The 14,819-nt window shown below is 39.9% G+C and overlaps 2 protein-coding genes across 2 annotated transcripts; one reads left to right on the top strand and one right to left on the bottom strand.

The window, feature by feature from the left end:
• Positions 1–4,380: 4,380 nt before the first annotated feature.
• K441DRAFT_571094 (uncharacterized protein) lies at positions 4,381–5,412 on the top strand (the record flags this gene model as incomplete). Its single annotated transcript, XM_067643960.1, has 5 exons — positions 4,381–4,639; positions 4,707–4,829; positions 4,887–5,011; positions 5,068–5,170; positions 5,228–5,412. The coding sequence occupies 5 exons, from the start codon at positions 4,381–4,383 to the stop codon at positions 5,410–5,412; spliced, it is 795 nt and encodes a 264-aa protein (XP_067501611.1).
• A 291-nt stretch (positions 5,413–5,703) lies between these two features.
• K441DRAFT_688438 (alpha/beta-hydrolase) lies at positions 5,704–14,611 on the bottom strand (the record flags this gene model as incomplete). The annotated part of the gene is made up of 9 exons (XM_067652190.1): positions 5,704–5,750; positions 5,800–5,877; positions 5,951–6,068; positions 6,102–6,177; positions 6,208–6,494; positions 6,723–6,888; positions 6,942–7,026; positions 7,076–7,456; positions 14,410–14,611. The coding sequence occupies 9 exons, from the start codon at positions 14,609–14,611 to the stop codon at positions 5,704–5,706; spliced, it is 1,440 nt and encodes a 479-aa protein (XP_067501610.1).
• Positions 14,612–14,819: the final 208 nt, after the last annotated feature.

The raw sequence follows: 14,819 nt of genomic DNA, 5'->3' as shown, positions 1-14,819 counted from the left end.
TTAAATTTCCCTAATAAATAAGGGTAGTTTCGGTCTATCCTCTGGCTAAATAAATTGTCTTTATTATACGTTTAGCTAAATATTAAAATAGGATATCTATTTTTAGTTAAGGATTATATTGTAGAAACCTAGGTCTAGGATATAGAAAGGGATGCCGTATTAGCGTTGTCCATTAAAAGCAATATGCAACTTTAAGACGTAGGTAACCAGCTAACCAGCTTAGCTGTTATAGCCTTTTACTTAGACAGGCTTCTCTAATTAGGTAGCTTTTATATTTAGAAATTTGGCAATATTATTTATATAGGTAGTATTTATAAAGGTAAAGCTATTTACTCTAGTGTTAATAAGGGCGGTTATATTTACTCTATATCTATTTTAAGATACTATATATAAAATGGTAAAATACTTTCCACCCATTAACTAACTAAGATTAATCTCTTTAAGATTAATAGGGTACCCTAGGGGTGAGTCTTTCCCTAGGGCTCTTCTTTTCCCAACTTATTGGACGTTTCTCCTTCCTCTATCTCCTTAATATCGCCTATATTCTTTAGCTCTAGGTAAGATAAGGTAAAGTAACCCTCCTTATTATAGTTGTAGCACGTAGCTAAGGTAGGGTTAATTAGGGTATTACAACGAGTACTAGTTAATAGTGTGGTACGTAGTTAATTAGGCAAGGCTCGCTGGTATATAGATATAACCGCTTTTAGTATAAGGGCCGTTATAGCTTATCTTCCTACTCTAGCTCGTATAGGTGTAGTTAATAAGTTTTAACTACTGCGAGCCCTTTTTTATTAATTAGAACGGGCGTTAATTCACTTTAGTTTTAAGTTAAGTAATAGACATTAGGCTATAAGTTTTAAGTAAGTTAGTAGGTCGTCTAAGGCTACCGCGATCTTCTCTTATAGTTAAACCGTTAGCTTATTGTATAGGTCTAAATAGTAGTTCTTAAGGAGAACCTAGCCTTTACCTACTAGGTATAAGAATTAAGTCTAGAACTTAGTAAAGGATTAATTTAACTTTATTATTAAGCCATTATAGTTATAACGCGCGTTCTAAGCTTTATTTGGGTTTATATATATAGCGGCTAAATGCTATAGTATTTTACTAATAGATATAAAGCGGATAGGGAAGTCGTCCTTAAATTTAGCTTAAAGGTAACGTTAGGTATCTCCTATAGTTTAACTAAAGAGGTAAAGCATCTTAGCTTCTTTAGAGGGGAAATAGTTATAGTTAACGCAGAGTTTTCCTTATACTTAAATCCTCTAATTCTTAAAGGTAGGGTTTATCCCATTAGATAGGGGTTAGAGGTTAAGAAGCTTAATAAACTTTAATTACTTTATTATTACATCTATACTCCCTAGTATATTATATTTAGTAAAGTAAATAGGTTAGCTAGGGCTTTAGGAAGGGGAAGCTGGGTTATTTTATAGGGCCGTAAGGGTTTCTAGGATCTCTTATAGGGTCTCTTATATATTTCTTGCTTTAAGATAATTAGCTTTTTAGCTAGCCGCAAGGGCGCGAATTTGCTCGCGTACGTCTATAACGTTATTATTATCTTTAATTTCTAATCCTAATTAGATCTTGGGTTCCTCTTAGGTAAAGATAGCTCTCTTAAATAAGCTTACTTTAGGTACCATCGTTAGCTTTTTAGGGTTCGTTAGTATTATACGCTTTAGTTTTAATTTTAGGGGTACAGGTCTAGTCCTATCTAGCTTATAAGGTGGGATATTATTTAGGCCTTCCTAGGCAGTATAGAGTTGTTTTAGTGTCTAAGTATAGCGCATTAACGCGTCGTTGCAGACGAAGTTTCTTTTAGGGTGGGATATTATTAAGGCCTTCCCAGGCAGGGTAGGGAGAGCTTAGTATAATGTTACGGCTTAAATAAATGCCTCTAAACCAAAGCTTAAACGAATGCTGTATTATGAAGATACTAAGCTAAGAAGAAGGGAAAAAGGGGTTATTAGGACCGATGTAAACAAATATATAGGGTGAGCCGCTAAGGCGCTAGCTCTGGGCGAGCTAATCGCGGGTTAGTAGAATATGGCAGGTAACGTGCGATAGCGCCGTTACACTATATAACTTAGTTACCCCTTATTTTATAGCTTAATTAGTTCTAGCGCCTCCTATACTATCTTAACTAACCCATTTATATCTCTTTTTAATAGTTGTACTACTTCTAATATAAGGTCCGTAATACTATCTCCTTCTTCTTTATCTTTGTCCTTAAAGATATTTTCTATCTCTAAGTTATTTATTAGAGGTATAGTATTCCCGTTTTTAGTTTAATAACCTTTATTATTTTTAATACCTCCTATTAGAAATTAGAAAGGTTATTAAATTAAAAATAGAAATACTATACCCCTAATAGACGACTTAGAGATATAGAATATTTTTAAGGGCAAAGATAAAGCGGAGGGAGATAGTAGTACGACTACCTAGAGAGGAGGCGGATAAACTAGTTATAATAGCGCGGGAGGTATTAGAATCGATTAAACTATAGGATAAAGGGTAACTAAACTATATAACGGATTACGGGATTATATTTTAAAATGTGGAAATATAGGAATATAGAAACGTAGAATATACTAACGTACTAACGTACTAATATACTTAGCACATTTCTTAGGGGCAGTATTATATATTTAAAGGACTATAGTCCCTACCTTAGATAGTTCTATCTTTATAATAAATCTTAGAATAAAATTAGAGTTAATCTATTAGGCATATACTCTACTAGTTAGATCTTGTTATAGTGTTTCTACTTATATACCTATCCTATTAACAAGTCCACCGTAGTATCTACTACCAGGCTTTGTTACACTTACGATAAAACCAACTAACGAGTTTTGGATCTAATATGACCGACTGTCTATATCCAAAAAAAATTTATAATATAGCTACAAAGTCGTTATTTAATGCATTAGATAGAGAAGCTAAAGAGCTCCCACCTTGTAGTATTTTTATAATAACTGGACGTTATAAAAGGGTCGAGATACGGCAGTAAAAAAAGCGATTTTCGGTGATTTTTAACGCTCTGTTACCACCAAAACGACCCCCATAAGCTCTTAGACCCTCAGCGAGATTTAGTTAGTGATAAGGAGCAGTATGCCCGCCCGTGCGCGTAGTGCGCGTAGTGTGCGTACCAACGGTCCCCCAGGGGTCTGATTTATCAGATAAGGTGGAAGCTGGTCGTGCGCAAAGCTGTAGTAACAGGCAACAGAAACAAGATGGCAGGCAGCTGAGACAGTAGTAAGACAACCCGATTTAGGTCGACAGAGTTATATACATGAACCACTAGCCGCCAACCATCCTATTCCACTCATTCCATCTCCATCAACAGCCCGGTTCTGAATCAGGAAATAGATTGATTAGATGGCGATCAAGCGCTCTAGCATGCAACCTGTGACACCCATCCTCAGGCTCAAAAATATGCGAGGTACCCACAAGGCTCCAAAAACCACGTATTCTGCAACCGGGGCCAAACACTTGTTGATGAAGCTTGAACAATATCAGTCTAAATGGGACGAAGAAGCTTTTGCCCAGAATGCCAGGGCTCGGGAGTCGGCAAGAGTTCGGCAAGCTCAAGCGGGTGGAAGGCCCAAAACGGGACGCTTCGCGGGGTGGCCCTGGGGAGAGGAGGCCCCACCCTGATGAGCCAAGAACTGTTTCGCATGGCGATTACACTTGAGAGCTGCGACGTCCCATGCAATAACACCCAAACGGCCGCCGCAGAGAGAAGGCCTTGACGAAAGGATAAAACCACGCAAAGATGGATTCCGCCCATTCGCTACACCAGTCGTCAGCTGCGACCAAGGATGCTTGAGCGGTGGAAACGGCAGGAGGTAGCGGACGGAGAGGTTCAAGCTGTCTTAGCATTGTTGGCAATTACTTGGCTGCAACGGCGCTGGTGACAGTCTTGGAACATTGCTCCTGGATTCCTCACATACGTTGGGTGTAAAGCGTTATGGCAAGTCATGCTTCTGGGGAGCTTGTTACCCGTTTTTTTGCTGCGTCATCAAGTTGAAATGGTAGTATTTGGTACAAAAGCTGGAGTAGAAGGCTAGGCAATTTTCCTAGCCCGACAACGCACGTTTTGATGTAATTTTCTTTCTAAAGTAGCATTACCGTATTGTCCATCCGCTTGTTTTATAGTATTTGACAGCGCCCTCCCTTCATCTCCTACAGCTTTTGAAACTTCAAAAGACAGTCAAACTTAGCTTAACACCATTCAATCCTCACAGCCTGTTCGCACGGACCGAAGTCAACTTCCATAATATGCTGCTGCTGCCCAGACTTTCAATGGCCACTGCTGGCAGTCATTTTACTCACTGACCCACCTCCAGTAATTCACCCACGTGACAACGACCACCAGCAGCCAACATGAAGCCCGGATTCGACAAGACAGGATATGAGATCGTACTGGAAGACGAGAAGAGGGTCAGCTTATCGAGTGACTCGACGGCCACATTACTGGAGGACGGGCTGGGAGAGGAGGCACGGACACGCAATGTGCGGAAAACGCCAAGGTGGATGTGGTACACACACGCCGCACTATTCTCGATATCGGCAGCCTTATTCGTATCAAGTTGGTTCGGACAGCCGACGAATGAGGCCTTCGTTCAGAAATTTGCATCATGGTGTAAGTGGCCTTCCCAGATACAGGCGCACCTTACCCGGGACTGAGGATACTGATATCTTAAAAATAGCACCGGCATTAGAGGCAGTCGAGTACTCGACGGTACAGTACAATGTTAGCCGGATGGGATCACCTATCTACACTGGAGCCAATGATGCTGTCGATGCTGCATGGAATGCCCTCGCATTTGATAGTATGTAGAGTTGATATATCGAGCTAATATCACACTTGCTAATATGATGATCTTTAGTTGGCGACCAAATGATCTCTCACGAACAGATGAAAACTCTAGGGAAGCCCATGGATTCATTAGGGGTGACTAATCCGAAGACTGGTGAGCACGGTTTCCGAATCGGGCTGGAGGTCTTCCACCAAGTGAGCCATCCCCGGTGCATTTCTACCATAGAACAATGTAGCTAATGTCCTCTCAGCTCCACTGCTTAAACTTTCTCCGGAAGATAGCATACAAGGAACACTATGACCCTCTAGGTGGCGATCTAGCAGACCCACCAAAGAAGCTTCGGATACATCTTGGTAAGACATTAACGACTACCCATCCGGAATAATTAGAAAGTTCCTAACCTGTAACAGATCATTGTATCGAGATTCTACGACTTAGTCTTATGTGCTCAAGTGATGTTGGTGTTATCACTTTCCACGAGATGCCCGGATACGATGGACCGTGGCCAGATTTCAGCACGAAGCACGTGTGCAGGAATTATGATAATATCCGGACCTGGGCCATCGAGAACACCGTCGCAACTAACAACATCTAGAAGCGTTTCTTCCGGAGCGAGAGGGAGCAAGGGGCGTTTAACCTACCTGTACAGTAGATTTGGTGGATTTTATTTCCGTGTGAATCTGGTTTGAAATGGGAACTTTAAATATATCCTCTTCATTTTCATATCAACGTGCCTTTGAAGCTTACATTCAACCTCGGCGGCCTCGCCATACCCCTATAAACGACCTCGGACGCTTAAGAAAACAATACTTATACACGTACAAGCCCGGGCCACGTTCTAAGTTCCCCCAATGGTTTATTTGGAACTTGCATAGCGTGGTGAAGACTAATGAATGACTTCCCGTATAGCCATGATAATGCTCGCCTCCATATCTATGTTTAGAATGCGCCTTGGTCAGGGGAAAATCGCTCTTCGCAGGACACTCGCCCTCATACACTGCCGGATTGACGAAATTGGGCTTCGCTGAGTTATTATACGCTAACCGCACCAGACTCGTGCCTGCCAATTGTTAACTCCGCTCTGGCCTTCACCCTGTTGAATTCTCTCGGAAAATCAGAAAAAGGGCACACACTATTCTCGCTATACGACGGCCACCCGTACTTGATCAATGCCTTGGCTGGATCCCTCGCAAAAGCTGCCCAAGCACCCACCATGTACTCGCTCGTCGCGTCTTCCTCGGCTGTATTTATCTACCCACTTGCGCTATAAGCTGTGCCAAACACCATGTCGAGATCTGTTCCATGGTACACGCTGCTGCGTCTGGAACCCAACCCTGCACTGCCATTATACAGCCTGAGGCTGCCCTCGTCACCATTGTATCTATACCACTAAGTCGGTATCTCATACTGGACTCTGTATTTCGCCTCCTCGCCAGTGGGACATGTAAACGCACGCTGATTAAATAAATCCCATTGGGAGTGTGTTAAATTGATCTTCGCGGCGTAGGCGGAGAGTTTGTACCAGCCACGTCCATAATCTGCATTTGCTAGGAGGTACGGTATCTTTAAGATCGAGCAATTTACAGACATTGCCTTATAATTGTCGAACACTACTATATTATCGATGGTGGGATGGAAAGTCGCGTGTGCCAATGCCTTTGTTGGAAGAGCAGGCGCCTTCGCAGCGGCCGTCAGCATGACGGAGATATTCGCAGTTCAGACGCAGGCCACGACAATAGCAGGATCATCGCTTGCACCACCGCACTCGAGCGTCCTGGAAACGTTGTAGAAGATGGACGAGGCATACGTTGTATTGTTTGGGTTGGAGCTCAGAGCTGTGCCTGAGTGAGATATTAACCCTGCGACGATGGGATCGGACTTTCAGGCATAAGAGCAGTGGTCTACTGCTGTTCCTCCTGCGCTTTGTCCGAATATAACGATCCGAAAAGGATTAGCGCTGGTGCCTACGATGTTGTCGCGCACTCGCTCCACGACGGAGTAATAATTGAGCAGCGCGGCATTTTGCTCTATACCCGGGGCACCAGAGAAACCAAATATGCCGGAGCGATAACTAAAGAAGTCAGGTGGGTAGATGCGAGAGTGAATTTGGAGAAAGAAATTTACTTGGGCGTGACCACTACAACATCTTCAGTGTTAGAAAGATACTGGCTGTTGTAGAAGGGGCTGTATGAGCTAGGTATGGTGAATCCTAAGTCGTATATAGTGCGGTTCCGGAATAGGAGCTACCTCTATCTTACTTCCGCCATGAAACCAGATGAACACGGGCTTCTTCGCCTTCGCCTTCGGTGTCTTGGTCCAGACGTTGAGTTTCAGGCAGTCTTCGTCGTGAGGATTGCTGGTGTGCGTGGTGAAGAGACTCCAAATACGGAAGCCGTTCTGCGTGAAGAGGGAACGTGCTGTATGGTGGAATGTTCGCCGGACAGTCACCAAACATATTAATGGACATTTCGGCATATTCTGGAATAGACGCTTCGACATACGGTGCCTGCGAAACCCCGCATCGGTGATGGTCCAAGAATTGATTCCTGGGCCAGGAATGGTTACAAGTTTACCCATGAGGAAGACTGCTCCCGTCAAGACTGCTCCCGCCGGAGCCACATATCGCTGAGGCCAGTGATCTATTTGGACCGGCGCGAACACTCGCGCCAATTGAAATCCAAAATTGCGGGCTAGCCTATATAGGTAACCATTAACGTTTTAGCCACCCAGTCGAGCCAGCCACCCGGTCGAGCCACCCCAAAACACACCAAAATCTACTGTCACGGAACCCCACCGCAGGGGCCTCCATAGGAGAGCCCCGTGCTCTCGCGTACACCTCGCGTACAGCTTATGTCAGCTACGCGTAGGTATATCACCTCCTTACGCCCTTGACCCTTACGATCGATCGCGCAATGTCTTATAGACTCCTCGAATATATACGCTCTGTAGCCACTGCCCCCGTTCCGTGACATTACGTTGCGCCTTTTTACCACCAACGCTTAGCCTATAACTAATTCTACGTCTCTATAATACTGCAGGCGCTGCCAAAAGCAGCGTGTCTATAAATTACCTCACTTTATACTTTTAAGGAACCTATAATAGTAAAACAATATTCCTTACTAGCTACTATATTAAACCTAAAAAATAATCCAATACCTATACTTAACCTATAACGCCAATTAATCCTAGGAGAATTTAATTTATTAGCCCTAACCCCTAAGGAGATGGACACTAATAATATCTTATCTTTTATTAACTATATAACTACGGATAAGTAAATGGAAGGGCTACTACCTATTAAAATTAAAATACAAGACGCTGAGACGTTTATAAAAATGGTAGCACGAGACCCTAATAAATACTACCGCCTTCTATAGAACTACTACTTAAAGCTTATATAAGCTAAGATGCGTACTGCCTAAGATTGCGATATTATCTAAGACCTATAAGCTTATAAGGCGCTCGCTAATAACATATATTAAGAAACCGAAGACAACCTCCGTATGTCTAAACGCAACGTTTAACAGTTAAAGAAGAATAAGATTGTACTAATTGCTACAGTTACTAAAAAAGAAGGCATAATTAAATACCTATAATCTTAGCTTAATAAGCATATTTATAACAACGTTAGATACCTTTTTACTATATATAACGCCACCTAAGTCTCTACGCCCCCGGCAACTTTACCTACTTAATACTTAATAGAGGGTCAGCGCTAAGCAGCTTTACCTAATAGGAACCCCTACTAAAGCAGTAATAATAAAAGCTATAATAATCGGACCTAAACTGCTACCGTAGAATCTAATATATGCTACCTTAATCCCCTAGTCTTCTAAGGAGACCGCAAGGAATATAGCCACTAGAAGATATAAATCCGCGAGAAACTAACTTAAAGCGCCTGCCTTTTTCCTACAGAAGATATTAAAATTAGCTATATTATCGGGCGAATAAAGGGTATACCATTTAATAGACTCTTCGCCTAATAGGAGACTAGTGGCCCCTAGAAGTGGTAGTCTTACTAAAAAGTCCTTAATAATCTTAACCTAATATACCACGACTATAACCTACTAGCCACCAACTAAGCTAAACTACGTGCCCTAAAGATAAGCCCTACTAAATTATTTAACAAGTTTTATATTAAATTCTAGGAATATACCGGAGCCCTTACCCGAGATAATACTAAAGACCAGAAGAATCTCCTTAAAAAAGTTACTTATTACCTTAGTTACGCAGCCACTAGTTATAACTATAATGATATTTATAAGATGGTAGCAGCCCTATAGAAGATTAAATAACAACTAAATTAGATTGCTACTGCTAACCCTTACTTAAAGACCTCTCTATAAAAGCCCTCTGGGCCTATTAAACCTATATATACTAAGCCACCGACGCCTACTACCTTAAGTACTACTAGAGCTAATATTAACCTCTCTATACTAACCTTTCCGTAAAAACTCCTAGATGGAAAGCGTAAGCTACTCTAAAAATTAGGACGCTGCTATAGATGCTATTAAAAAGGCTATTATTGCGATAATCTAAACTACCTAATGGCTAGGTTTAGTACCTACTACCTAATACCTAACCTAATACCCTAAACACTAAATACGTTGCTACGCGCCATTACCGTATAAGACGAAAATATAGTAATAGCAGTAGAATTGGATATAAAAGCGGAAAACGCTAAGTTTTAGCCCTAAGTTGTGGGTTGGGACGCCCTAATAATAGAGGGATCTATATATCGGCCTACTTAATAGATAACTTAGTAAAGATAAACGGATGGAAATAGATAGTTTTACCTATAATAGGAACTACTGCCACAAAATAATATAAAAGCCGTTCTATAATTAACTGCGGAGCTACTAACTAATTTATAGATACCTAACTCGTGCGTACTTATAACCTACCTACCTTACCCCTTACTAAAGCCCGCGCCCTATAACTCGCTAATGGTAGTTATACTATATAGAAGATTACCTATATAGTATAACTCTATTTAGATATAAACGGGCACTAGGAAGAGCTCTAGGCCTATATTATACTACTTACTAACTACCCTATTATCCTTAAAATAAGCTAGCTTAAATAATATAACCCCGCCATTAACTAGGAAAAGAGAGAAGTAACCTTTAACTTTAAATACTATAGAGAGACTTGCCTAGGATATAGCCTAGCCGCCTTTATTTACTTACTAAGATATTAACCTAAGAAACCCCTTATTACCTTACTTATGACTAACTACTACTATATAAGTGCCGCGGCCTTCTACCGCATAGTATATAGGAAAGGCTGGACCGTTACTACAGCTTTCCAATTACGACTATATAAGCTTAATAAAGAATAGGACTACGTCCTCTATAGTAATAGGATAGATATAGTTAACCTTCTAGAAGATAACGCCCCTGCGGAACTCTATAGACTTTTACCTTTAGACTTTAAGAAGTTTATAAAACTTAAAAAAGGACTTACTAATAAAGAACTCCGTAAGCTTTTCTCTAAGAGGTACTATAACTTTATTAACATATGCTTACAAAAGGGCGTAGATATACTCCCCCTATATTAACCTAATAACTATGCCATTAATATTAAATAAGGAAAAACGCTATCTTATAAGAGACCCTACCTAATATTAAAAGATAAACTTCTAGTTATAAGAAAGTATATCAACAAATACCTTAATAAAGGGTTTATTTGTCCCAGCATATTACTAGCAGCCGCCCCTATTCTTCCTACTAAGAAGCTAGGGGGAGGTATTTAATTCTACGTTAACTATAGAGGACTTAACGCTATTATGATTAAAAACTAATACTTAGTACCGCTTATATAGGAGACCCTTAAGCGGCTTAGCTAAGCCAAAATCTATACTAAGCTTAATATTATCGCCGCCTTTAACTATCTCTAAATATAGGAAGGTAATAAATAGAAAACTATATTCGTATTACGCTTCGGCTAATTTAAATACACTATTATACCCTTTAGTATATATAACGGCCCAGGCACCTTTTAAAGCTATATTAATAACGCCTTATAGGACTACCTTAATGACTTCTGCTCCGCGTACCTAGACGATATACTTATTTATAGTAATAACCCTTCTAAGTATACCAAATACGTTTAAAAGGTCCTATAGCGCCTTAGGGACGTAGGACTTTATATTAATTTAAAGAAATGCGAATTCTTAGTTACAAAAGTAAAATACCTTAGACTAATTGTTATTACTAAGGGTGTCTATATAGACCCTAAGAAGGTACGTATAATTACTAAATAGTAAGCCCCTAACTGTATTAAGGACGTATAAGCCTTTCTCGGTTTCGCTAACTTCTATTAGAAATTTATATATAACTTCTTAGGCGTAGTAGCACTATTTACAGCAATAATGCGAATAAAGGGCCTTTCTATAAAAGGAAGAAAAACGCACCTACGCTTTACCTAGACGCCTAAATGCGAGAAGGCGTTCTAAGACCTTAAAAATGCCTTTACTAAAGTACCTATCCTAGCCCACTTTACACTAGGACGATAACTTTATCTTAAAACCAACTCCTTAGACCACGTTAACGCAGGCGTCCTTTCCTAAATAGGCGATAACGGTTTCCTTTACCTAGTCGCATTCTACTTATCTAAGCTTATACTATAAGAGTATAACTATAAGATCTATAATAAAGAACTCCTTACAATTATATAAGCGTTTAAAGAATTCTAACTAAAACTTTCCTTAGCAGAGCCTAACTAGCCAACTAAAGTCCTTACGGACTATTGTAACCTTAAGTACTTTATAACCACAAAGTAGCTAAACTAATACTAAGTATATTAGAACAAGTTCCTTTCTAGTTTTAACTTTAAAATTACATATAGACTAGGAGTATAAGGTACTAAACCTAATAGCCTAATACGCCGCTCGTAAGACCTTTCTTAGTCTAAAGATAACCCCTATAATTAGTTCCAATAACAGACAATCCTAAAAGCACGAAATTTAGCCCTAGGTATACTACCTACAATAAAGCCAACTGTACCTTAGCTTTATACCATAGAACTAGAGTTACCTCCTAAAATTAACGAGCTTATTACTATGGTATATAACACCCCTGTTAACCTATTACTACATTAACTTATTACCGTAAAGACCGCTAGCACCTATATGCTACCTATTAACCTTTAAAGCTTAGGCTAGATTAATATAGCAGCCTTAGAAGTAAAAGAGAATAGGCTCTATTATAGAGGTCGCCTATTTATCCCTAACCTAGAAAATCTATAATAGCAACTAATTTAAATGGCCTACAACCTTTAATTAAGCGGCCACTTAGGCAAAGAAGGAACCTATAAGCTTCTTAGCCGATACTACTTCTAGCTAAAAATAATAGACTTAGTTAAACGCTTTATAGGCGCCTGCTACGGTTATAAGCGCGCTAAGGCCTTTAATATAAAGTACTAAGGACTACTATACCCTCTACTAGTACCTATACGACGATAGGTAGATATCGTTATAGATTTTATTATTAACCTACCACCCTGTAAACGACATGGCCGTACCTATAAGAACATCCTTATAATAATATACCGACTTATAAAAGAGCGCCACTACGTCCCAATTAAAGGCGTAGCCGTTAGCGACGTTACTAACGCCTTCCTTTATAAAGTTTACCGACTATATAGGTTACCTAACTTGATTACGTCCGACTAAGGTATATAATTTAACTCCGATGTATAGAGACGAATCTACTAACGCCTTAGCATCTCTGTTAAGATATCTATATCCTTTTACTATAAAACTACTAGGCAACTAAAAAACGCTAATGCCAGTATAAAAGCGTACCTATAATAGGTAGTTACCTATAGTTAAGATAACTGGGTAGATTACCTCCTACTAGGTAAATTTATAGCAAATAACTATGTCTTAACTACTATAGGACTTACCCCGTTCTTCGCGAATAAGGGTTATTACCCCTAATCTAGTATAGAGCCACTAAAACCTATTAATAAAAAACTACCATATAAAAAACGCCTTAAGATACTACTTACCGACCAGCATGCAGACTATATAAAAAATCTACTCAACTACTACAAGGGAGAAATGGCCTAGGCTTAAGTAAAGTAGGCCTACTTCGCTAACCGCTATAGAACGCCACTACTGGAGATACGTGTTAGCGACTAGGTATAGCTAGATATACGTAATATCTCTATATAGAGGCCTATAAAGTCACTTAATTATAAAAACCTTAGCCCCTATCTAATTAAATAAGTTATTAATATGGGAGCTGCATATAAGCTAAAACTCCCACCTACCCTAACCACCCACGGGATATAGCCTGTATTTTACCTATAGCTACTACACCTCTATTAGCCTAACCCCTTACTAGGGTAAATATAGCCTAAACCCCTATTAGTACTAATCTAAGATAAGAACAAAGACGAGAACCATAAGGAGTGGACTGTTAAACAAATTATTAACTCTAAATACTTTAGCAAAGGTAGAGGACAACGGCTCTATTATAGAGCTATATACACAGGATTCGATATAGATTAGCTAGAATAGCAACTATAGAAAGACTTTAAAAATGCAAAGGATCTAATTAGTAACTTTTACTACGCGAACCTATAGAAACCGGGCCTAAGCAGAGATTTTATACCCAATCCTCTATAGGAGCCCTTATAGAGTTAAACCGTTATATATTACCACGTAAGGGCAAATTGCCGTTAAATTGCGGCAAAGTGCGATTACATAACTAGAATATTGTTAAGATATCTAGGAACTTTAACCGGCGGTTAAAGTTATCTAATTAATTGGATTTTTAGATACTAAGCCTTATTATATAACGTTATTTTAAACCTTTAGTAATACCCCCCTTTCTTCTTTTCTATACCTTAAGTGCCCCTTCTATATATATATAGTAACCACAGCGTCGCCGGAGCTCCGCCTTTATAGGAGGGGGGGTAGTGTCACAGAACCCCACCGCAGGGGCCTCCATAGGAGAGCCCCGTGCTCTCGCGTACACCTCGCGTACAGCTTATATCAGCTACGCGTAGGTATATCACCTCCTTACGCCCTCGACCCTTACGATCGATCGCGCAACGTCTTATAGACTCCTCGAATACATACGCTCTGTAGCCACTGCCCCCGTTCCGTGACATCTACCAACTTTAGCCTTTTATAACTCCACCCCTATTAAAGATATTTAAATAAAATTTTAAATATAGCCGCTTATATATAAAGGTATTTTATTTATCATATTTTTAAAAGAGTATTACATCATTATTTCTATTTATTACCTAATTCGGTCCCTTTTAGGTCATATAGGCTTTTATTAAGTATTTATTAGCTTAAATATATAATACCTTTTTNAAAAATATTATAAATAGAATACCTCTATATATAAGTAGCTATATTTAAATTTTTATTTAAATATNTTTAATAAAGGTGGAGTTATAAAAGGTTAAAGTTGGTAGATTTTGATGTGTTTTGGGGTGGCTCGACCGGGTGGCTGGCTCGACTGGGTGGCTAAAACGTTATTCCTATTTAGGTATGGTGTATTGAATTTGGACTGGAGCATTGGAGTGGATTTGACCTCGGATCCACGCCACGCCAGTCCAAATAGATCACTGCGCTGAAGCGCCGCGAATCTCAAGTTTCCCACTGGAGTTTGGCCATACTGAATACCTAAGAACTCAGTAACAGCCGTTCGGTTCGGCGCTGTATGACCAATAATCAAATCGCTCGTGGTTTTGACTGCAGCGGCACTCGAAGGGCTAGACAACGAAAGAATGAGCGCTACAACGGCACAAACAGTGCCAAGAACGCGCATATTGGTCACCTAAGGGAAAATTGGATTGCCAAAAAGCAAGTCAGCCCGTTACTAGAAGCATGGACCTGGAGCTTACAGGTAGTCGGAGATTTTCATTTCTCAAAACAAATTATTTGCAGCCTGTTTACGGGGCGCATTAAATTTAGTTGTGTTTCTCGGTCATGAGCTATTGACACGGCTGTACTACCTATAAGGTGCGCGTAGCCCG

This window comes from Cenococcum geophilum (assembly GCF_001692895.1).
Source record: "Cenococcum geophilum 1.58 unplaced genomic scaffold K441scaffold_33, whole genome shotgun sequence".
Classification (NCBI taxonomy): domain Eukaryota; kingdom Fungi; phylum Ascomycota; class Dothideomycetes; order Gloniales; family Gloniaceae; genus Cenococcum; species Cenococcum geophilum.
Note: the sequence above shows the minus strand (reverse complement) of the source record. Positions and strands in the feature narration are given on the sequence as shown.